This window comes from Thermobia domestica, chromosome 11, assembly GCF_964235325.1.
Source record: "Thermobia domestica chromosome 11, izTheDome1.hap1.1, whole genome shotgun sequence".
In the NCBI taxonomy this organism is placed as follows: Eukaryota; Metazoa; Arthropoda; class Insecta; order Zygentoma; family Lepismatidae; genus Thermobia; species Thermobia domestica.
This window is the reverse complement of record NC_137464.1, coordinates 54,144,506-54,171,219: the sequence shown is the minus strand read 5'-3', so window position 1 is coordinate 54,171,219 and position 26,714 is coordinate 54,144,506. Positions and strand designations below refer to the sequence as shown.

Genomic DNA, 26,714 nt, shown 5'->3' with positions numbered 1-26,714 from the left:
ATGTGAGAAGAAACGCGAGAATTATTAATAAAACCAATGAACTCATTTGAATCCTCTATTAAATTACATGGTGTGCTCAGAAATGGGAAAGGTTGATGCAGAAGTTAGAGCTCTGCTATTGAGTCACAATATCCTCAATCACTACTTACATAGTACATGTTCTAGCATAGCACAACACGGGATGTTCTTGGGATGCTTGTAGGTATCATACCTGCTCTGTGACATCCAATTTTGAAACATAAACTTTAAGGGTAATGAAAGTATATACGGGATTTATATTGTACTTTGATGGTGTGTGTACTTGTCGTGCTCATAATAATGTTAGGTCAAAATCTCATCCTCTACTTACCCCGTAGTGAGCCTAGAAATTCGAAGAAGAATCCAATACCCCATTGTCGAAAGTAAGCAAACATCTATATTTCCACAAAATGTTCATGACATACTGTTTGGTTTAGAATGGCATCCCTTGAACGTGCAATGAATATCTATATTGTTCTATGATTTTATATGCAAGGGATGAAACTTGAAACATTATCTACAATCAAATAGAATCTAGACACGTTGTAGAGAATTTGAGAGAGTAGAACACATGCTTGAAATAGGGAATCGTATGGAATTTAAACCTTTGACTACCAATTTTTTAAATGTGAATATTCTTTTACATGTACGTGTACGGCTCCTTTAATGTAGCATATTCCTGACATCTGTACACAGTTTTGTAAACTAAACACAGTCTCCTAGTCACATCTAAACGGATGGGAGAACAACATGTATAGTTTTAAAACTTTCTAAAAAAAATCCCTACTATGTTTGAGTTATTCGCATGAGACACATGTGTCCCATTGGTAGTCAAAGGGTTAAACGTTTAATATGCTCTGAAAAGAGGATTTCTTTTCTAATAGTAAACCTTGCAAATAAATGCTATTTGAAAAGTCATAGCACATCATTTCCATCTTTAGGATATGTCTAATGGATAGTCCAAATTTGACATACCCTAAAATATGCTGTATATTTATATATTTTTATTATTATGAATTCTTTTCTTCTTGAAAGACCTTTCTCTCCCTTTTTGTATCAGTAGAATGAATTTCCCAGTAACGTGATAGCAAATGTCCAATATTTGTAAAACTTGTGTATGCATAGGTAAATATTAATACTATTAGTCACAATTCAGTGACTAATAATTTTACCAATAATATGTTAGTCGTGTAATGAGAAAGTCTTGTCATAAAAACAACCTGAACATCACTTGATGTTAATTAAATAAGGTTCTCTTTGTAGAGTTCTCTCCTAGAGTCTTATAAAGCTTCTAATTTATACAATATATGAGCTACCTGAAGCTACAAATATATAGGATTTTCTCTATTTTTCCTCATATATTCTCCTGAGAATTGTAGGACATTCCATTTGTTAATTAGAAGAACCAAAGTTTCACATAACGCGGTTACCACGAATCTCATTTAGGCGGCAGACTTTACCGCTAGGTGCGCTAATGATGTCACATGTAGTAATTACTGCTTGTAGTTTTAAGAGTATTCCCCGCGGGAGAAAAGAAGGTTGTAGTTTGCTATTCTGTGTACAGTATATGGCCCATGACCAGAGTATTCACAATATTTGGTTACGGATTTCTGAGAGTTCCATGAATGAAGGTATGTGTGTGTGTGTTGTTTTTAAAAGTGGTGACTAAAACACATTTCTTTCTAGTTAACAGACCGTGAATTTTTGAGCAACCAGCATTTCTAAGCTATAGTATGTATAGGTATGAAAGATCTTATAAAACGAATCTACCCGTTCGTCTATCTGTGAATAGATATAAAGGGAAAAGCAGAACGAAATAGCGATAAATGTTCATTGGATGCTGCAAAGCACGCTGAAATGTATTGCACACAATGGTATTCCAGGCACTATGCTGCCTTTTCATTTATCTTGTAGTCATCTGGAAGTTTAATAAGCTTAATGTAGGAGGCAATAATAATTTTCAATTATGTGTTCTGTCTTGTCATTGTTTCCTCCTAGCGTTCTCTATAGCACAGTAAGTAGGCGTACAGAGAGAAACAGATCACATCCTAACTATAGTTGTAGACGAACAACATCATTGATTGTCTTGCAGATATATCACTCGCATAAAGCATAATTATTCACAATCTGCACCTTATACCCACTCATCGCTATACGTGACTATCAATGCATGTGGAAGCCATTATGTATATTCTGAAGTCGTACATCATTGAGTTGAAAATGTCTATTCTATAATATACATTTTAGAATTTGTGGTTTGTCTAATCATCATTACACAAATAATAAAAATAAAAATAGCATAGCCATCCCTATAGTATAACGTTATTATTACCATAAAAACACAAAACTAAATTCTGACACAACTTCCCATTAACATAGTGTATTCAAGTTTCATAGCTGCTTAATATCTCCTTTGGCCTCCTTCCAAATATACAGGGTGGAAGGTAACTCCACCGAAAAACTTCCGGAGATGATTCCTTATAGAAAATGAAAGAAAAAAGTTCTAATGAACAGAGGTCGAAAAACATCTCCTTTCAGATTTATGAAACATCGAATATTCGAAAAATTACATTTGGAAACGCCCTGACTTAAAAACTATAAGGCCTATCCCAAGCGGTTTAAGGAATTACACAGTACATCAGGAACTAGTATGAGCTTTATATAATATCCATGTTCTACATCTTTCGTTACCGGTGAAACGAGCTTCAAAAGGAAGTTGAGGTATAGGGATAAAGTACTAATGGTACGTTCGTTTCCCTAGTACCGGTAAATTCTGAAACATGGACATTTAGACACAGCGCATACTGGTTCCTTTGTGATTTCTTAAACCGCTTGGGATAGGTCCTATAGTTTTAAGCCAGGGCGTTTCGAAACGTGATTTTTCGAATATTCGGAGGTTCATAACTCTGAAAGGATGTTTTTCGACCCACGTTTATTAGAACTTTTTTTCTTTCATTTCATATTAGGAACCACATCCGAAACTTTATCAGTGGAGTTACCTTCCACTCTGTATAGCTAGAGCGTAGCACAGGGTTCTGGATTCAATTCGAGGTGTACTCAGTATAGTGCTACAGATTCTACTTTAAATTTCAGGTCCCATCATTTGTTGCCTTAACACTGGCAAAGGACATAAATACAACAAAAATTAAATCAGGATTAGAACATTGGGATTAGGATTTTAGATTTCTGGGCCTTCGGCATCTATGGCCATGTTAGAAACTGTGGCTTGTCTAATATCATTACACATTAAACCCCAAATAATTGCATAGCCATCCCTCCCGTGTAACGTTATTATTACCATAAAAACATGAAACTAAATCCTGACACAACTCCCCACGTTGGAGGTATGACGTCCCTCGGCGAGCACATAATCTTTGGAAAGGGAAGGAAGAAAGGATTGGGGAAAGAAGAAAGCGGCCTGGGACCTATATATTAGGTACCACCCCGGCATTTGCCTGATATGAATTAGGAAAACCTCATTCAGGATGGTTGGACTGAAATTGCTTTTTACACTTTTTCGAGTAAGTATCCCGCAGGAACCGAACCCTGAATCCCTCGTATCGAAGGAGAGAGCAATAGCGACTACACTACGGAGCACCACAAAAATTAAATCAATCAATCATTAGCAACATTCCTGAAATTTATCTCATTGAATTTCTTCGCAATATGACTTTTGTATGTTAGAAAATTTGCTTTTATATTCAAAGTAGAGATGGTCATGGCTCTTCGATTATACATGAGAGCGTAGTATTACATCTGGTACAGTGCAAGCTAAAATTGGTATGTTAGCAATAACATGCTCAGCTCAATGAAAACGTAAGTGACTGAAGGTATAATGTTTTGACCAATATAATTCAAATTGAAGAGACCGTAGATTTATTAAGAGTAAGATTATGCATACAGACGAAAGTCAATAATTGTATAAGATTGTGTCAATCAAACTGTATTGGAAACAAACATTTTGCACAAGAACTCTTCCCATTAAGCATTGCGCAAATGTTTTCTCTCTGAATGCTTTGTTCAAACAAGAGACAAATTGAAGCGGAAGGAATTAATTATTAGTAATGCAGCGATAACGCCTAACTTCGATAGAAAGGGAAAGATACCTTGAATAGAATGAAGCGCAAAATTGATAATAGTGATTATTATCTGGGTGGAACGTCTGACCGCTCGCCCGCCTCTAGCGACGCCCATTTTTAGTTGTCATGCAACTTTCCATGACGATCACTGCACACCGTGCTATCATTTCCAGTAACTTCTGGGAGCCCTTCTTCAGTTCGGACAGAAAACTATGATAACTGAAATTCAAGGGTTAACTTATAATGAAATAATTAATGCAATGACATTCACATGACATAATGTAATGACTATAATTTAATTTGTAGTGTTAAAATATTATAACAAAGAACTTCAAACTCGCCTTATATCGGTAGAGAGTAGTGTTCCCCAATCACAAACAAGTAAAATAATATCGAAATAGCTCAAGTGGTAGAGCGTTGGCTTCGTATTCGGGAGTTCGTGTGTTCGATTCCCGCTACCGATCATCCTGACTAAGGTTTTCCAGCCTTTTCCTCAGCCCTACCAGGCAAATGGTGGGATTGTTCCTACTAAACAGGCCCTGGCCCTTCCCAAGTCCTTTCCATTGTTATTGTTGTTAGATATCCAGTATAAAATGGTCTCTGTGCTATATCTGCTGATTGTTAAACAAATAAAAATAAAAGATAAATCTGAAATGATGTAAGTGTTAAATTTTATCCTACCTAAAGAAATTGAACAAAACTTCAACTTTCGTATAAAATTATACAAAATTTAAATAATTATTATGATGTATCAGCATTCATGAGATTAACCATACAAACTACATAGTTTAATTACATCTCATATACTTTAAACCTTCATATTAGTACTTCATAAGGAAAATGCTTAAAGTCATCTTTCTCAGAAGTGAAGTTACAGTAAATTAAATTGAATTCTAGTAAGAGAAATTAAAGAGTCAAAATTCTTGCAATGTAAGAAACATCATATTTTGCTTTCTGTGAAATAAGAATACATAAGAAAACTTGACCAGACTAACCAAGGAAGATTTTATAAATGACAAAGTAAAAGTTCAAAACAGGTTATTCTTTTTCTTGTAACTACGCTATTTCTTTCAAGAACTCATTTGTCGTTCCATGTTATCGTGGGTGCCTTTGGCACAAAAAATTGAGGTTGGATTCCCGATTAGGGAACATGTGGTTCGGAACCCACATTAAACTGTAGGTTCATGTTTCTTATAGCATCCATGCTGAAAGGAACAGTAAATGCAGTTCTAACAAACTAAGTTACGTTTCTTTTTATTTTAAAAAAATCATTCGTGGTTTCAGCTGCAATCGGCAGCTGCAATCGGCAATGTTTATCTAAAAAGGGAAGCGTGAGTAATTTACTGTATTTCGTACCTTTTATTAATTTCAATACCATTGTTAACACCATAATTATTAATTATAATCTAACTTTATAGCACGGTGGTGGAATATTCCTAAGTTTGCGTTTTCTGAACTCTGGATGGCATGGACTAAATTTCTTAGAATTTACTTTAATTTCATCGGCTGTTGTATCCAAGCAACTCGATCTACGTTAGCAAGTATTCCTTTTTATTTATTAAAGCCCGGCAAGGATTACGGAATTAGTCTCCAGAAAAAGAATAATATTCTCACCTTATATGTTCATGCAATACCCAACACATATTGTATATTACTGGTACTAGATTAGTTCATGCAGTGTATGCAATTTCACTTTCAAAATATTGTATATAGAGATTGTAATATATTATTGTTGGGTTATTTTTGTAGTTTTTCAATTTTCAATATGTTTTCAGTAAATTATGAAACTTAAACTCAAAAACAAAAATTAGCATAGTTGGCTGGTAAGAATTTGTTGTTTATAGAGCGTCTAATTGAAGTTTTACTTGGTTTTTAAATACTAATTCTGCTTATACATATTTAAATAGAAGAGAAAAGTGAGTTTTTCAATGATCATTTAAGGTATAGTTTTATTAGTTAACACTGCATTAACAACATAGCAAAACAACTGCCTCGCCATTTAATTTCTTACGCTTTATATTAATATTTAACAGCATGATTGTTCCATGTTTGTTCTAAAGAGGATCTACTTTAATTATTATTTTTTTTAATTATTTACTTTTTAAAAAATCACTATGTTGAAACTAAGAATAATGCCACTTTTCTCGGAAAATACCTTACCGAAAAATGATTTTTTTAAAAGTAAAATCGATTTTTTTAAAAATAAAACGTAAACTTTTTTCCCGAAAAAGGAAGAAAATCCAGAAACGAGAACCTCAAAGTATTTCGAAAAGCTAAAAACTAAAAATTGGAAAACGTACTTTTTTCGTAAAACGAAAGCAGAGTACATTCCAGTTGATAGATATCAAGCTGTGCTAGGCATAGTATAGGAAGTTATATTGAACGGCTGTGTACTTCTGCCTGTTTATCCGCCCGTCTCTCTTTCGACAGGCATTAGGGCAAAAGTATTTAGAAACAGGAAGAAGTGAACTTTTAGAATTGACTAGTTGTTCGACAAATAGGTTTAATTTAATTCATTAACCACAAAAATAATAGAAATCAATCACTTCTTGTTACAGCGTTGATCATCATAGAGCAAAAACGATAACATACATTATTAATAAAATTTTTGGAAATCATTTAATATTCAAAGAATAGATTCCGTCTCCACCTTTTGTTTCTATTAAAACAAGAAGTGAAAGATATCTCTACCAATGTGCATCTCCATAGAGCAAAATTTGTAGCGAGAAATAGTTTTCCGAAATGGATCAAAAGACCCAATACTAAGTAGCATATCATTTATTCACTTCGGAAGTGGCACTGTTCAGGTCCAGCGTTACAATACAGCAACATTGATCATTTATAGCGATACATATTTTATACATAGTTTACATTTTATTGTGACGCCTTCAATATCTATATCATTTGGACTCTTAGGGATTGGGTACAATGATGTCATAACTGGAAAATCCATCTATTAAAATTAATTAAACTTCTCGAAAGAAATTATTTAATAAGAAAATAAAATTATTTAATCCAAGAAAATAAATTTTATTTCGAAACAAAGGATGCCATGGTGGGATACTGGGTTATCATTGAGTGGGGCAAACTACGATTAATTGACTCAGATTAACATTTCTTACCTCATACTACAAAGTAAATGAAATTAATTAATTTACTGGAAACGGGATGCTAATATTAATAATATTTACTGAGTTATAACATTTGCTGATTTATTCTTGTGTCGTCATCATTGCCAAGAAAAGATGCTTCATTTTTACTCTTAGGTCCTAAGTAAAATGAAATTTAAAAAAAAAAACTGAAAAATTCAACCTCATTGCACTTTGAATCTCACTGCACTTCCCAAAATAAAACTAATAGTTTTATTTTGTGCAAAACTAATCGTTTCATGGTAGGGAAATCTGCATTTATTACTCTCAGAAAAACTCATCTTCCATCACGTCATGAAGGAACCAAAGTTGGTTAATCAATTGAAAACAAGTCGCTGATATTACAAATAGCAATTGAGTTATTGCCTTTTATATATGCTTGTTACATCACGATTAATATTTGGCCCATATGTGATGCTTCGCTTGGACTCTTTGGTCTTGGATATGAGGAGATGAAAACTGGAAAATCTAATCATTGAACCTCATTGCATTTCCCAAGGTAAATTTTATGTAAAAAGAACAAAGAATGTCGTATTGGGTTATTGGTGTTTCGTGGGGTGGAGGATTCTACATTTATCTCTCTCGAAAAAAAAACATCTTATTTCATGCATGAAGCAAGTAAATTTGGTTAATGTATTGAAAATATTCTCACGTGCTACTGCATATATTTTTAAATTTAAGACAATTGTCTAGAATTCAGTGTTTCGGGTATCTTGTGATGTGTTCTCAAACATTTTCCCCAAAGTCCTATTCCCATATGCATGGTTACTTCGGTTACATTTTTTAGTGTTTATTACTTACTAGGGTATTTCTGCACTTATGGACCACTCTATACTTTGAAATATTAGCGTGTGAAAAAGTTTCTAAGTCAAAATTTACTTTGAAGTCATTTGGGTAATATAATCTTTATAAGTCCATGTTTTAAGATAATTGTCTCTTATTCTTGCAACGAATTGTACTATTTCTTTAATTTATATTTTTTGAGGAAATATTTTCTGTTTTTTAGTTTAGTTTATTGTAGAGATTTTCTCCAAAACACGATATACCAAAAGTTTGGTTTCTTTCATTCTCAAATAGTATTTATTTAAACAGTGTTAGGTAGCGCCACGGAACAATGAGTGGATGAATGCTACACAGTAACACACCTATGTATTCGGTAACATTTGGTAAATTAAATGCGCTTCCTAAAGAACACAATAACACAAACCTGTCCATTTCGATTTATCCATCAGTAGTACTGGAAATGCAAGGAGAGTACTAGCACAAGGAGAAAAGGTGCAATGACATATACCTGTGTATATTTTAACCTTTTCTCTTGATCCTTTCAACTAAGTATGTAATTTTAATTTGGATTCCCTTTTGCTTGTTACTTCGATTAAAGTTGTTGTTCTTGGTAAAATAAAAATATGATGTAAGAAAATGAATTTAATTTATATTCTGCAGAGAAATAAATGACTGAAAATAGTAAATGACACAAACAACAGTAAACTAAAAATATGCATTTAAAATTATGTTTCTGTTTAAGACTGAGTGGGGTTTCCAAATATTCATGCCCTAAAAGTAATGATATTTTTGAAGCAAAAACATATATATATCTTTCCGTCCAAAGTAGAAACTGGATCCAGTTGGCTAAGGATACAAATCAGTGGAGAGCTTTTTTGAACTAGGCATTTAATCTCCTGGTTCCACAGCCCATAGAACTAGTTACTTAGTTAGTTATATCTTTCCGCCAAAGTTCTCTCATTTCATGTTCAATACGAAATATATTATCTTATTTTTGAGTTAGAATATAATGTTTAGTGCCCGTGGTACTAAGTTTCGCGTGATAACTTATATTAATGCTAGTAAGGGGGTTGTGATGATTCTGTAGAGACCACGTTCGTAAAATTCATTATGTTGTGTGTTATCATTGGGCAACAAGACAAATGGTTTACAGTACAGCAATTAAAGGGGAACAAATTATTAACTTTTAGGTAGGGAAATATTTCTTATTTTTGTTTTTGACTATGTTTTTGGATTTTCGTTTGACTTCTTGTTCGCTTTCGATGTAGAAAAGTAATTATGTTAGCATTAAAATTTGGATATTTTTAAGAATCCTGGAAAATGTTTATTCATTATTATTATATTTTAGATTAATTGCATCTGACGATGTCAATTTTATGTGTGAATTTGATTTTAAATTTACATCGGCTTTAGGATGAATTAGATGACAAAATACAGTGTTGTTGATTACTTTGTCTAAATAAGGACTTTTATACAAAATTATATGTTGAATTTTACTAAACAATTGGATAGTAAATAACTGTAATTAATGTTTTGAAATGTTGTATGATTTAGTTTCGATTTTAGACGTTGGATGTAAAATGATTTGTCACTTCTTTGTTTTATTATATCATGAAACAGACTCTTATATAATTATGTAATTTCAGTCTTGGTTATTTTTTGTATATCAAAGTGATCTAATGGGTCTTAATATATTGCTTTATGTATCAATATTTGGTATACTAACATTATATAATTGGAGAAACAATAAAGGTCATGAAATTCCAGATAGCCTACTATTGTCAGTTATCGGAGATTTAAATTAATGATAAGCTTCATAGCGTAAAGCATATTATGTTTTTGTTATATCGTATGCCAAGTGTAGTTTCTGCTATTGGCAATAGATCGACACCATCTTGTATTAAGTAGTTTATATTCTACATTGAATAAAATTAGTAGAAATTTACGTTCAAATAAGTAAAAAAACACATTATATTTAACTTCAATGCAGTCATATAACGAGAATTAGTTATATGAAAATAACAGGTGAAACGGAACTATGAAGAAATGGATAAGATCATAATTGTTTGTAATTGATAATTATTACCTGGAAAACTTCGCTTATTTTCTACTTGGGAATATTTGTAAGGTTTTGTGATTTATTTGGTATACAGCCACTCATCATAACTAACAATGTAAACATACATAAACATTACACAGACTGTACATGAGATCACATCACATAGGAAAACAGCATATCTACATCAGAATCATCAAACACAAAAGGAGGTTGTGTAATTATTGGTTTACATGTGTGTACATAACTGATATTTTTTGTTTTCTTTCTTTGATCTCTGAAATAAAATATTTAAACTTTATTCGTTATCCAAACAAATTTCTGTGTACATATGCAGAGAAAATATATTAATGGGAAAATGGCGATTACAAGTTAAAAAGAGTTAAACATGATAGCATTGACTATAGAGTGAGATTCGTTTGTCTTCAAAGCATCAAACACGAGATATTACTTATTTCAAACAAACGTCCATACAGAATTGTGATATGCAGTATATGTACCTCTCAAAGGTTATTAAATTACTTCAGTGATATTAAACACACATAGTGGCATCTTTGCTTCGGTATTTGGAAAAGAGTACAATAAAGTATTAATTTATTGGAATAGAGTTTCATATCTAAATTAACTACAAAACGTGGAAATGAATTACGACTCGGTATCAAATATCTACATTCACCTCATATGAAAACAGGTGGAGATTTATCCAGGACGAAGTTTCATATTGCTGTCATCATACTATAGATTACATTCATTTTACCGATAATATTCCAGCACCTTTGAATATACATTTCAAACCTTACTCTCTTTAGTTTTCCTTGTAGTCCTGCTGAATTGATTAATTTATTGCTAAAACGCAACTTTTGGAAGCCATTTTTAACTCTTTCTCTAATGTAATATATTAATAATCCTGAACAATTCTAAATGACACTAATGACATTAAATAGCTATATCTATGGCCTATAGAGTTCTAATATTCAACGCCGCATTTGCAAAAGCTTAGCATTGTTTTCTGTCTTTAAGCTTCTGAAGTTTACATAGTACCATATATGCTATTTCAAGGCATGAAAAATATAATTAAAGACTTTCAATTTATAAACAAAAAACTTGGAGAAAATGTGTCTTGTAGATCCAAACAAGGAGTGTTTATAGTAGCTGAAAATATAGCAAAGTTGAAAATAACGAAGAAAAAATGAGAAAACAAAATAAGTATTGAGAGTGCTTAAATTATTTTATATGAAGGTCGACGGAAAGTGCTTATAGATCAAATGGTTGTTTTATACAAAGTTAATAACATTTTGTACACATCCATGTAAACTTACTAATTCTTTAATATCAAGTTTGTAATGCTTATTCTATCGTCAGCTACGTTACATATTCCCTAATTTTAAATGTTTATTCAATATACAAGATTATCTAGAATAACTCAACACAGTTATGTACTTCGAATATATATTATTATCTTTCAACATAAATCTCGTTCGCCACATTAAAATATTATACATTCAGAGTACATAAGGTTCTTCGATACATCTCTATTCTTTTTGTTATTATAGGAACGACATTAAACAGAATACAAAATATTTCTTCTTCTTCTTGATAGCTTGTGCCTTTTAAATAGCTCATCATGCCCGTAAATAAAAATGATACTTAAAATTGCATAAGAAATATACAATATTGTTGTATAATGGCTCCCGAATTATGGGACTTTTTACATTGTTCGCAATTAAAGAGATAATCCTGGACCGTTAGGGATTTCGTATACAATAGTTACGTTAGCTTTTGAATAACCCTAATATATATAGAAATTAGAAATCAAAAAATAACACATTTTCATTTTATTTCAATATCATTCTTATATTCATTCAATAATCAATTTTATTTTTAAGTCTATAAAATTACCGACGATAAGAAGATATTCAGTATGTAGTACGTTTGTGGTTATTTTTAGGTATTAAATAGATTCTTTAATTCGATGACATTTATACTCGTTAAGAGCAAAGTTGATGTAAGTGAGGATACAATATAACATGTTTTATTTATTCGGGCGTATTTAATATAAACTTGATAGATAATATTGATATCGATGCATAGATGTAATTGCATAGAATTCAGATGAAGTAAGAATTGCAATGAAATCAGAACAATATTCAAAGTGAAACAAAACAAAAAATAATTGAATATGTTTTGATGATTGCCATAACCTTAGCTTAAGTTACATTACCAAAAGATTCGACTAGGTTGCATTGAATGGCACTGTCTTGAATACAGTCCTGCGTGTTATTTACTTCACCAGTTCTTTTGTTCATATTTTGAAAATTTCTGACAACTAGGTAATTATTACGAAATCTGGAAGTTCGTGAGAAATTAGCTCAATTGTTTTCATTATTTCTAGAAACGGTACTATTATTATTTCTATTTCTTCTAAAGTTAGGTTCTGTGGTATTGTAGTTACGAGTAAATCTAACATTATCTCTTGTACTATGATTACGATACTCTCTAACATGTATATTTCAAACAGGAATATAGTTAACTTGGTTTCTATTATTATTACTTTGCAATCTAATCAGACTTTCATAATTTTGAACAATCATTAATATATAATTGAAATTTATACATTGCGACGAGATCAATACTTGCTGAAGCTTAAACGGTAATAATATTCTTACTGATGCGATAATATGTGACTCCTGCTTGTAAGGATTGATTTGTTTCAAGTCATTATAAGCTGCGATTACAAAATTGGTAAGGCTTTTATCGACTTTTGGATCAAAACGTTGATTTCTCATCTGGGCATCCTTGTCTGCTAACATAAAGTCATTCTAGAAATTAGCTAACAATGCATTTTTGAAATCGGAATAGTTACGCAAACTACCTCTGATTGCTTTGTACCATACAGAACAGGGTGGTAACAACATATGCGGTAAGATTTTAAGGTAATTGTCCTTACCTATGCCAATTAACTCACATTCTTCCTCAAGTTTCTATAGAAACGTTTGCTGGGTTGTCTTCTGATCTGCCACTAAATTTAGTTAATGACTTATTTCACTGAATTTCACCCGATTCTTATTATTACTAAAATGCCTTAGATGTCGTTTTGCGTGTGTGTGTGATTCCTGTAATTCTTCCTTCTTTCTTCATTCTCAGTGTTTGAGATGGTGTCCTCTCTGTCAGAATAGATTTCTGATGAATGGTTGTCTCCTTCGCAGTGTCTTAACTCAGGTATCCTATATCCATCATACAGAACATTGAGGGCAGGATCAGGATTACAGTTGACAGCACTGATTTTCTATTTAATAGTATAGATTTCTACCTAGTCTTAGAATTTGATTGGCGTGTTCGTTGGCTTGGGTTTAGACTACGTCAACAGTACTTTTCACTAATACAAAGCTATGAATTATCTGTTCCATCCTATTGTCAGTTACTTCCAATTTGGTATTTATCTGTTCCAATCTGGAATCCAACTGATGTCCTATTTGTCGTTTCACTTGTTCCAGTCTGGTGTCCAATTTGGAATCCATTTGTTGTCCTATTTGCTGAGTCACTTGTTCCAATCTGGTGTCCAATTTGGAATCCATTTGTTCCAATCTGGTATCAAAAGTTTGTGTCACTCGTTCCAACTTAGTATCCATCTGTTGTGACATGGAATTCATTTGTTGTCCTAACTGTTGTAAAAGTTTAATTACATCTGTTGAAGTCCCTCTTCCAGGAATATCGACTACTTCAACTCCGGTATTCACATTCATTGTAGGTGTTTTTTTAATTTTTCTTTTATTACAAAGCAATAGATAATCCGTGATGCAGAGGGATAGTTTATTAATATACTTCAAACTGATGTCCAAAGACCACGGTTCCGGCACAATAAAATATATAACGTTAATTCTGTCGTCAACTATGTTACATATTCCCTGATTCTAAAAGTTTAGTCAATACACAAGATTATCTTGAATAACTCAACACAGTTATGCACTTCAAATATATATTATTATCTTTCAACTTATATCTCGTTCGCCACATTAAAATATTATGCATTCAGAGTACACAAGATGGTTCTTTGTTACATCTATATTCTTTCAGTTACCATAGCAACATTAAACAGATAAACAAATAATCATAGCAACGACAACAAGAAAAGTCTCAGTATATTTAAATTATTTCTTTATGTAATTTCTTCTTCTTTTTCTTGATAACTTGTGTCTTTTTAATAGCTCATAATGCCCGTAAATAAAAACGATACTTAAAAATACATAAGAAATATACATTATCGCTGTAAGTTTTATTGTTCTATTGACCTGGTTTTAAACTATAAGTTGAATGTGATGTTGGCTGATAATAGGTAGAGGTGAGGTAATTTATATAATGCTGTTTGTAGAAAAATATTATAAAAGATATACAGTGATTATAATAACGAAATACAAGGTACGGACGTGTGTTTTAGATGAGCAAAGTGTTGATAGTGCTTATTGATAGTGCTTTGGGAGAAAAAGTAATACGGAAGTATGTACAAGATTTATGAGGTTACTTATTTTCTGTGATTACAATTTAGTCCTCTTTTCAACAATGGGTTATATGAGACTTTGGTCTATAGCTTGACGTGAGATCTATACTACGTGATATTCCCATGGAAATCGAACCCATGAACTCGCGCTAAAGGAAAAACGCTTAGCCATTTTCAATATGATGAAAATGAACATAAAATGATATCTAAATTCTTCCAGGAAATAGATGGTAGTTGTTACTCAAGTAGTAGGTACATACATTAATAATCCTAACAATGAATAAGTTTCTGCAATATATAATATTTTCTGCACAAGTAATTGACGATTGAACACCGCAGCATAAGATTACATCAACTGTTTCAATTACCAACTTTACCTATTCAGAACGAAAAGAATAATTTTAAAGTACAATACTAATATCTATGAATAATATTTTATTCCGAGTTGGTGATAGAGATTATAGTGTAAAATTTGGGAGGGGTGTTAGTTACTGAATGTTCTCACAAGTAAACCTTACGTTTGGGTGAATCGAGTTGCTGACTGAGACACATATGAGAAAGTAGTACTAAATGTGGTCAGTATTTCAGTGAAGTTGTGGGTGCGAAGCTCCAGGGGTTTAGGAGATACAGCTAGCAGAACATCACATGGAAGTACAGAATAGTCTGCATACAGTTGGAGGTAAAAGCCCTGTAAGACCTCCTGTAACGACAAAAGGTGAATAACAAATGTATGGGTACATATTAGGACTAGGAGAAAGTCATATAGTAAGGGTATACCTGACGGCGGCCATCTTGAAATCCGCCATTTTGAATTAAGGTTAAGTTTTTAAAATAGGAGTAGGGTCATGTGATACATGATTTAAGGCGCAAATTTAATCAGAAGAACAATGGTGACGTTAATTTTGATTTACGCGCAATTGGTAAAAAGTTACAGGGAAATTAAATATTGTTGCAGCAGCTTTATCCCACCTTGTAAATTTTGTGTTAATGATAATAATTAAATAAAAAGCAGGTGGGTAAATATTAGGTCTATGGTAAGAGTTGCCTTTATGGCGGCCATGTTCAAATCCGCCATTTTGAATCAGACAAAAGTTTTAAACAAAACGCATAACAGTGACACCTTATTAATAGCAAATTTTACCATAAATCCAACGGTATAACGCCACCATTGTATTTCTGATTCACTTCTAGCCCGAAGTCATCTATTGCATTACTCTATTCCAATTTAACTTTGTGCTGGTTAATGATAAAGCAAAAATGGTTATACCGTTGGATTTATGGTAAAATTTGCTATTAATAAGGTGTCACTGTTATGCGTTTTGTTTAAAACTTTTGTATGATTCAAAATGGCGGATTTCAAGATGGCCGCCGTCAGGTATACCCTTACTATATGACTTCCCCCTAGTCCTAATATGTACCCATATATTTGTTATTCACCTTTTGTCGTTACAAGAGGTCTTACAGGGCTTTTACCTACAACTGTATGCAGACTATTCTGTACTTCCATGTGATGTTCTGCTAGCTGTATCTCCTAAACCCCTGGAGCTTCGCACCTATAACTTCACTGAAATACTGATCACATTTAGTACTACTTTCTCATATGTGTCTCAGTCAGCAACTCGATTCACCCAAACGTAAGGTTTACTTGTCAGCTTTCTGAAAATTACTAGTTGCTGTGGATGAAATACTTATGAGTTGAAGATTATTATACTATTCAGTGAAAAGATCCTCCCATTACTAAATAATTAACATTATTGTTTATTTACCCGCCTTTGGTTGATGTGGTAACTAGTACAGTTGAAAATTCAGGTTACCCAGAGGTCAAGTTGCATATAGCCTTGGTACAGAAACAAGAAGTTAAAGCCAAAATAAGCAGTGTATTTAGTAGAGCTGAACGATATGCTCCTTAACAGAGCACTGTAATTGGTAACCTGGCTATGCATACACAAAGGAGTTAAGCGGCAAATCTCTAACAAGAGTCCATGTAAAATTGTGAGTGGAATACTCAAACTAATAACAAACAATCAATAGAGAAGTAGAAGAAAGGGGAAACATATGCTCTAAGAAAATGTACGGCTACAGAAACTCAAAGTACATAAATCCGCTTCTACGTGTATATGCTGTATACAGTTTGAGCACCACTCTCTCAAAACAGACTATGACTAAAATGCTATTGGGTCTGTTAGGGATCTAGCAACCTTTCCCGCTTCTGGTAAACAACTCTCCCTTTGTTAGAATATGGACTAAATTTAAGTACCACACACACGCATAGGTGATACATAGAGTATTATAATTCAATCTCTGATTTACATGAAATTTGCACTGGTCTCGTTGAAGATGAAATCAATAGAGATATTTAGTGAAAGCCCACCTACCAGCATCTAGCTTAACGCAATCTACCTAATTTGTACACAGGAAGAGATTAAAGATTATTATGCTTGTAAACAAGGAATTTCGTATTGATATACGGTATCTAACTTCTGCATGTATGAATTATTTGATTAGCTTCCATTAAAAAAAACTACCTAGCAGAGAACTATAACAGAAATGACATAGTTTTAAGCGTGAAGTTCTGTTACTTCTTTCTAGGTTAAAATAAACGAAATGAACGTGTTCTTTAGAGTATACGATTAGAGAGTTGCCCTGTCCAACTTATGTATTAATACGACATTAATTATTGTTCAACATTGGTTTCTTCCATTCTTAGCAAACCTTTTCACTAAATTCTTTTGAATATATAACAAAGTTTCTTCCAGGACGTTAAGGATTGATAATAAGTTGTGAAGATTTTACTTGGGTCACAAATGAGTTGGAAGATAGTAATGTTAGGTAGGAATGTTATGTGGAGGTGTAGATGGTCTAAACAATATTTCGTTGTTCATGTATTTTTAGTAGTATTAATATACATTTATGTGGAGTTAGAATATATTATAGAATAAATTCTTAGAGCGTAGATTGGTGTAAGCCAAGACCGTATTCTGTGGTGGAGTAAGTACTTGTAGTACTTAATAGGTAATTTGCCAATGGTGAAAAGTATTGATTTATGATTATAAGTTTATTAGGCTTAGAATGGAATAGCCTTAGCAATGTTATATTCAACAATATTTATATATCTGATACTACAAAAAGAAGTATATTTTATGTATAGATGCATTATAATGTGAATTCTGGACTTTTTATGCAGGAAAAAGGTATGCATCAAAATATAACCTATATAGTCCTGTGGTAAACATATGTATATACATTATACATGTATTCACTGCAACACTGTAAAAATGTTCATATGTTTTATTCTTGCATGATAGAGCCAAATCACCTGTTAGAAATCCACTGTTTTCCACTTCAATCCTCCACATTCTCCCACAATGTGGGTTTGAGTGGCATTTATTTTTTGTCTATAGTGAGTGTAAGCATTATTTTGCGAACAAATGACTTTGTCCTATGTTTGAACATGTTCACATAAAAATGTTTGCCAAGAAAAATTGAAAAAATGATAGAATCATAAAAATGATACGATATATTTAATATAACATTACACAATTGTGCCCCTTAGACAAAATGAGAAGGATTAATATTTGGTCTAGGAATTAATTCGTGCGGGTGGACAAGAGATGGCGCAACGAACGGAGCGTCCCACAGTTCCGTGTATCCACACATGTGTTGCAAACCCCTGTCATCGCGTATCGTTCGTAGTATAGGGCAGTGGATTAAAGCGTCAACAACACCAGTTTGTAGTTAAGTGAACATGGCGCAATTTGTGCCTGATAAAGTGTTTTTGCGGGGTGTCCTGCTGCATTACTTTAACATGCAGAAAAGTGCGACTGAAAGTCATCGTATTTTGGTGGAAGTGTATGGTGACCATGCTCTAGCTGAGCGAACGTGTCAGAAGTGGTTTGCACGGTTTAGAAGTGGTGATTTCGGCTTGGCAGACCAAGAGCGAGCTGGACAGCCAAAAAAATTTCAAGACGAAGAATTGACAGCATTGCTCGAGCAGGATTCGTGTCAAACGCAGGAACAACTTGCAGCAGCATTAGGCGTTGATCAAACAACAGTCTCCAAACGCTTGAAAGCCATGGGAATGATTCAAAAGATGTCACATTGGGTTCCACATGAATTGAAAGACAGAGACGTTGAAAGACGAAAAACCATTTGCGAATTGCTGCTTCAACGACAGAGCAGAAAGGGGTTTCTGCATCGAATTATTACGGGTGATGAGAAGTGGATCCATTACGAGAACCCTAAACGAAAAAAGGCCTGGGTGAAACCAGGTGATCCAGGTCCATCACAACCAAAACGAGATATTCAGTGTGCAAAGGTTATGCTGTGCATATGGTGGGATATGAAAGGTGTGATGTACTATGAGCTGCTGCAACCGGGTGAAACTATGAATGGAGAACGTTATCGACGACAATTAATGCGTTTGAAGCAAGCTCTGGCCAGAACACGACCAGAATGGGAGAACAGACATGATAAACTTATTGTTCAACATGATAACGCTCGCCCACATGTCGCAAAACCGGTCAAAACCTATTTAGAAAATGTCGGATGGGAAGTTTTACCCCACCCGCCGTATTTACCAGACGTTGCTCCTTCGGACTACTACTTGTTCGATTGCATGAACAACGATTTGATTGGACAGCGGTTTACTTCTTCAGAAGATATCGAAACATGGGTCTCTGACTGGATCGCTTCCAAGGATGAGGACTTCTTTCGCCACGGAATCCGTACATTGCCTGACAGATGGGCGAAAGTGGTGGCTAGCGATGGACAATATTTTTCTTAAGGTATTTATGTAATTTGTGTTTGTACTACAGCTTCAATGTGTGCGTACCAACCGCACGAATTAATTCCTAGACCAAATAATAACTGCAAATGATTATAAAATAATTGGTGAAATGGAAATGTGGAAAAAAACGAAAGAAACCTGATAAAAACCAGCGGACATGATGTCCAACACAAACTCTCATGGCCTAAGATAAAAGATTGATCATAAAATGTATGTATACAGTAGCTGAAATTTGTATTATTACGCAAGTAGGATAAGGATATACAATAAATCATATTTGAAAGTCAGTCAAAAAATTAAATAAATATGGAATAGCTTTGTACTAGTAAATAAACAAAGAACGACCCATTTGATGTTTCTTCTTCTTGTTCACCTCAACCATAGTTTCGTGGGCAACATGGAAATTTTAAAACGTTTCTCTCTCTTGAGAGGGTTGTTTTATACTTTGATAAGGCATCTTCTTCTTAACTGCGTCTAGATATTATATCCTCGGTCTTCCTCTTCCTGGTTTTTCTTCTGCCTTTCCTTCTATCAGCACAGTGATCCAATCGGAGTGCCGAATAAAATGACCAAGCATACTGTTTCTTCTTTCTCCTATTATCTTCATGATCTGTCGTCCTTCGTTAGCTTCCTTTAGTATGTCTTCATTCCTTTTTCTTTTGGTCCATGATATGAGCAGCATTCTGCGCCAACACCACATTTCAAATGCTTCCAGCTTGGATATTTCAGCTTTTCTCAATATCCACGTCTCTGTTCCATAAAGCGCCACGTTCCATACCAGGGTCTTAATAAATCATTTACGAACCTCCAACGACATATTCCTTGATGATAGAAGTCCTCGTTTCCTATTTAATGCTAGTCTAGCCTGCGCTATTCTGGAACTTACGCCTTTTTCACTTCTCCGTCCGAGGATATTAGACTTCCTAAATAGGAGATCGTATTAACGTCTTCGATTTTCCCTCCATCTAGCCATAGTTTCGTTTGCCGTTTCCTGTCCAGATCTTATGCATTTTATCACTTTCGGTTTCTTCTTATTTATCTTCATTTTGCGTGCTTTTTCCAGTTGGTCGTTCAAGTTTGAAAGTGCTTCCTGCCAGGTCCTTTTCGTTCTCCGTTATCAATATTATGTCATCAGCAAACCTTATTGTGCTGGAAACCTGGCAATTTATTTTTACGCTTTTCTTGTTTTTACCAAATAATTCTTTCATAGCCTCTTCTATATAGACATTGAACAGGAGAGGTGAAAGTCCACATCCTTGCCTTACTTCTTTACTTATTCTTGCTTGCTTCGGATCTCTTCCTATAACAGCTGTCTGGTTCGTATAAAGTTGGCATATTATTCTTCTGTCTCTGTTATCCACTTTTAGATTCTTCAGTGCTCTGAACACGATACTCTAATCTACGTTGTCAAAAGCTTTCTCTATATCTACAAGTGCTATCATAATTGGTTTGTTTATTCTGGTGTGTTGTTCCATGATTAACCACAGACTCAATATTGCTTTCCTAGTTTCTCTTTTCCTCCTGAATCCGAATTTGTCCTCGGATAGCAGTTCTTCGATTTTTCCTTCTAATTTTTGTGCGATAATTTTACACAGTATATTTGATGCATTGGAGAGCAAATTTAACGTTCTGTGTTCTTCGCATTCCAGTGCGCCTTTTCTCTTAGAGATGGGCACCAATATACTTTTCTCGAAGTCTTTTGGTATTTTTCCCAAGATGTATATTTCATTAATAAGATTAAATAGTTTCTTCTTTGTCGCTATTCCGAGATTCTTAATCATTTGATGCTATCCCTGTTAATTCCAGGACAAGTTGACAAGTCTCTTTTATTCTCCTGCTGTCACCGCCCAGTCTGATAATGTGTGAATTTATCACTAATATCTGTCATTTTGAACATGCTACTTTTTCACTTACCTCCTGATCACGATGGGGCCTAAAATTGGACTTAAAAGCCATTGAAAGTTTATTATTCGTCTCAACGACCCTGAAGACTATGGATTCGATAGTAATATCGTTCTTTTGAAGGCGTTAATTTTTAACCCCCTATGACGCTAAGGTCTGAAGTTGACTTGAGCGTAATCAGGAGTATTAGGTATTTCTATCAATGACCTCCCAAAATACGGATTTGACGGGAATATCAGTGATATGTATTAAAAACAACGCATCTGGCGTTGTTGTGTCAATATGATTAAAATAAACAATTAACAAAGGAAAACATCGTGCCCTTGCTTATTCTTCTGCCAGCAGGCTTATCCGTTCTTGCCTATACTTGGACTTAAATGTCATTGATACTGTCCTCAAACAGCTTAGCGATCCTGTAAACAAGATTTGACACAAAATGGTTATTTTAGACAAGTTTTCTCCCCTTCCATGATTACCATGAGAGCTAACGTTAGACTTTAACGTCATTGGGAGAGTTATTCATGTCAGGGACCCCGAAAACTATGGATCTGAACCTAATATTGGTCATTTAGTACATTTTATTACTCTCCCTTTTTCTATGACGATGGAAACTACAGTTGGAATTAAACGCCTGCATTTCTTTAAGCGACCCCAAAAACTGTGAATTGGACACTAAGACAAATCATCCCTGATATTTATCATTTCCTTTCATACATACATTTTGACACAACGTCAATCCCCTGAAGCCGAAAATCGAAGACAATGAATAAAAAAATCAGTTAAATAAATTAATAAAAAGAGCAACATTTTCGGAGTTGCCTCTGTCAATATGAGTAACTAAATAATTAAATCACGTAGAGAAACCCTTTTGGCATTGTTCGGTCAATATAAGAAAGATAAATAAATAATGAAGATTAACACATTTAACGTTATCAATGTCAATATGAATGAAATAAATACCGGAGGACACCACCACTGTGTCCCTGTTTATTCTCGGACCAGCTGGCATGTCCCTTTGTGCCTAAACTCGAGCTTAAGTGTGTCTGAAACACTTTAGCGATCCTAAAATTATGGATTTGACACTAATATAGTCATTTTGGAATTTTCTTCAGCGTTCCCCTTTGACATGACCTTAAAGGTTTTGAACTGAGTCGGAAATATCACTATGTATTCATCTTAGCAACTCCGACAACTACGGAGTTAACTCTAATATTCTTCAGGTGCTCTCTCGTGGTTATATGGTCAGCGTATGTGACTTCGGTGCGGAAGATCTGGGCTAGATTCCCGACAGCAGCTCATGTGGTTATAAACTTTCATTAAGGTATAGGTTTACATTTCATATAACCTTGCCGCTGAGATGGACGCTAAACGCCAAACCATCATCACTAATACCCATCGTCCCGGATATTTATCCTCTCCTTTTATGTATACCTCTCTTTACTTCTCTTAGCCCAAAAATTGTAAAACCGGCTTAGTGCTTAATTAGATCTGCTAATGGTAGCTCTACATGACTTCTTCCCATGCGAAAATCTGATGACACACACGCACAAACCTTATTTTATACGTATTTAAGTAAACAGGATAAATCGATAGTAAGACCTTGCCTATTTATGCAATGCAGCCAATGTCAGGCAACATAATATTATACATTAGTACACACTACTTTATCTATTCAATTTTCAGCTGAAACTCTTCGAATGTTTCTATGGCATCATATCGTCTCATGACCTGCAATTTGTTTCAGTTCCTTCACACGAGAGTCAGCACGAGATAGAAAATTGAAAAGTTTAAACACTTGTAATACCATTGTTATTTAGGAAATAGCCATTACTGCTTCTAATCTCAACCATCATATATATAATGGTGGTATATACCATCATATATACTCAACCATCATATATATATAAACTTAGAGATATAACATATTAGTATCTGGATCTATAAAGATAATTGCTTACTCAATATGCTGAGAATAATCATATTTTAATCATCGGAATTTAATTCTTGGTTTCTAATACGATGCGTTTGTTGCTTAGAGCAAATCAGCTTATTCAATCTGCATACCTATCCAATATCTTAAAATACTGATCACGTAGATATTTTAAAGCACAAAGAGAAAAATAGTGTAAAGTTTCACTGTTTCGGCCACAGTAAGTCAATTTGCTCCATGCTACATCTTCGTCATGCCTGCTTTAGTATGATACGAATCTTGACAAAAGTAATGTGATTAATATCTCTTAAATATTGAAGAAAATGTTCTCTTAATGACTTACCATTAATCATTACATATATAAAATAAACGTTGTTGTTTTAACCTTTTGCAAGATATTTTAGCTGCGCATATTTTTCAGATGTGTGTTTGTTTAATGAAAGTGTAATTACTCCACAATTAATACCAAGTAAGTAAACACAGTAAGATCTTCCTGAAGATTATTACTAAGAAAAATTTTCTCAACACGCTCATTATTGTATATACTGATGAGCTGTTAATTAATACTCTAGCATTAAACGGCAAGAATAATTATTTTCCTCTTCTTTAAATGATTGTTTTAAAATATTTGTAATTTAAAATGAGACGTAAAATTGTAACAAAAAATTACTACATTTATTTCAGCATGAATTGTCATATTTAATTATAACATTCATCTTGTCGTTTATAATTGTGCTTTTTGTTTATTCAAGCTTGAGGTCATAAAATGTAAAAAATAAATAAATAAATAAATAAATAAATAAATAAAGTACCATCTACACAAGTTCTTAGTTTTGTATTCCTCGATATCTACACACGGCCATTGGAAGCGAACGCACTAGCTACGAGGCTTTCGAAGTACTATATTCTGTACTTACTAATGTTTGTGTTTAAAACAAAAAAGAAAAATTAATACGTAAATCAAATATTTAGCAAGTTTTCAACCAATGCAAATATTGTAAAAATGATAGCTTCAGACCACCTCATTTTACATCATTTCAAAATCAACCTATAACTACCAAATGAGGATGTGTGCTTGTAAGAATAATAGTATGTTTTACACTAATAACATTGATAATAGAATATAAAATTCTAGACCCTACCTCATCCAGTTACTCCGTTGATCGCCGGTACTTATAGTTTGGAAAATAAGCCATGTCTATTTTACATTTAAGTGTAACTCACACATGGAGTAGACGTCAACGCTTCATAAACGTTATCTGTAGCTTAAATTAAAATAATATTTTCAAGTTAACGCATCACCAGATGCTTATTACAATGAGACTATTGACATTTCATTGGAGTCAAGTGTAAACTCTTAGAGAAAAGTGAGATAAGAGAAAAATTAAATAATGTAATATGAATACAATATCTTGAATTTATAAACTGTCTCCGTGTGAAGGCAAAAATTTCATCACAAGTATGAAAGGATTTCGTGAGGTTTGGCCTTGTGATGATTACGTATGGCATTTTCATTTTCTTTTAGATGAAGATAATAAATATTTTGTGTCACATGGTACTGTAATACATTTTCAATCAGTTCACGGAGATGAGTCTACTATAAACAATCTTGACCTCAGATCGAACCAAGGTTCTTTTGCGTCTAAGATAATTGTTCTTTCAGTATCCATAATTATTTAGTTTACAAAAGTCATGTCACGTAGTTTCCTCGTAATACCATTACAACTTACTATAAGGACCAATCTAAATGTTGCAAATTATGAGAAAAATACAATGTTGTGGATAGAGCTCTTTATGTATAAACATATGAAGTATAAAAATTGATCATATACTACTACGTCTGTTTTCAAAGTGGGTATTAAAAACAATACCTGTTATATATTTTACAAACAATAAGAAAATAAAACAAACCTACTACACTTTACGAAAATTTTATTCTTCGTATCACGAGTAGAGAGATTGTCTATTATTTGTTCCGTTTCACTTCTAAATGACCATAAACAAATCCACCTGTACCTGGAACACTGATTTGCTGCCAATGCTTAGATACATATACTAGGAAACAAAAGAGTTTGTAACTAATAATATACATTTTAAATTTATTATGAATCTCACATATAAATTTAACGCACTATAATGATACACAATACAAATAGAAGTTAGTAATAAAACCGCAATCAAGTACTTACATTTAATGATATGGTGGAACTACTGTATGTAGGATGTATTTGACCGTGATACCAATTCAACTGTTTAACTATGTGCTTTCCATTAAAGTTGGGAAGGTAGGTTACTCATGTCCCCAAGATTATTGTAATAAAACACAAACTAGATTCGTTTCTATGTATTAATAAAATTACTTGTGTTAAGGGATCAAACACTTATAAATATGAAGTTCGAGCTCTATTTGCATTCATATAATGAAATGTCGTGGGTATTTTCACTTACATAAAAAATATGGAGTAAAATTATTCGGTCTGAGCTTCTATTTGTTAATTCCATATTTTTAAATTAATTGTTTTCGAATATTTTCATTAGTAACTACTATTAATGAAACAATTCATAGTAATAATATTCAAAATATTGATGATCAAAAATTAGTAAGAATATAATTTAAACATATAATTTAAATATAATTTAAACGTAGCTGAAATCATTTAAGATATGAGGAGTTAGCTGTTCAGGAGTTGTAATTGGTAAATAAATAGTACCTGATTTCGTCACTGAATAAGTTTCGTACCTGATCATCAAGTGGCATGCCACTATTTTCATTCCATTTATTCCCCTTGTTCCATAGAAAAATATATATCCATCCATGCAGTCACACAAGTTTAAATACTCATAGATACTTGGAAAGAATTTCTCAAAACAGACCTTAATAAGTAATTGAAGAAAACAGTATTTTTGTTAGATCTAAAGTGTAGCGTTCATTCCTGAAACGCTGCTTATATGATTTTTTCCTTTACCCTATCCAGATCAATGTTCCTTCTTCTAACAATGAAAATATGGTAATGATAAATAATGTCCACTATATATACAACTTTGTCTCACTTCATTTCTATCAAGATTGATGTCTTACTCGAGTGATCTATCCGAATAAATTCATTTATGAGTTGAAAGAATAGTTTAGTTATGTAAATATATGCCAAGTTGCTTAACCGTTGAACAATTTCTTTTTCTTCTCTTTCCAGGACGACCCACTCCGATGGTTTGGTGGACTCGCAATGGAGAACCTGTGGACAGTATCTCGAGAGTACTGTCAGATCCTCCTCGCGTAGAAAACGAGATAATTATTCCACACTTGAGGCGCGTTGATTTGAACACCGAACTGACTTGTCTCGCGTCCAACAACAATAAGACTCTTCCACTTCAAGCCACCGTCCAGGTTGACATGAATTGTAAGTAGACGTTCTCTATACGTGTTCATCCAATAATACATAAAATCACATTTGCATTATTTTCTATGAGAATATATACGCTGGTACGACGTGGATGTTATAATAGGTATATAGAATA

General features: G+C 33.3%; 1 protein-coding gene across 1 annotated transcript in view; it reads left to right on the top strand.

Annotated features, from left to right (window-relative positions):
• The window catches only part of side-VII (sidestep VII transmembrane protein), a gene marked incomplete in the record, with an annotated part of 1,416,899 nt that overhangs the window by 945,187 nt on the left and 444,998 nt on the right, over positions 1–26,714 (top strand). Inside the window, 1 exon segment of the mRNA XM_081730413.1 lies at positions 26,390–26,596. Within this exon segment, the coding sequence (XP_081586539.1) occupies positions 26,390–26,596 (207 nt within the window).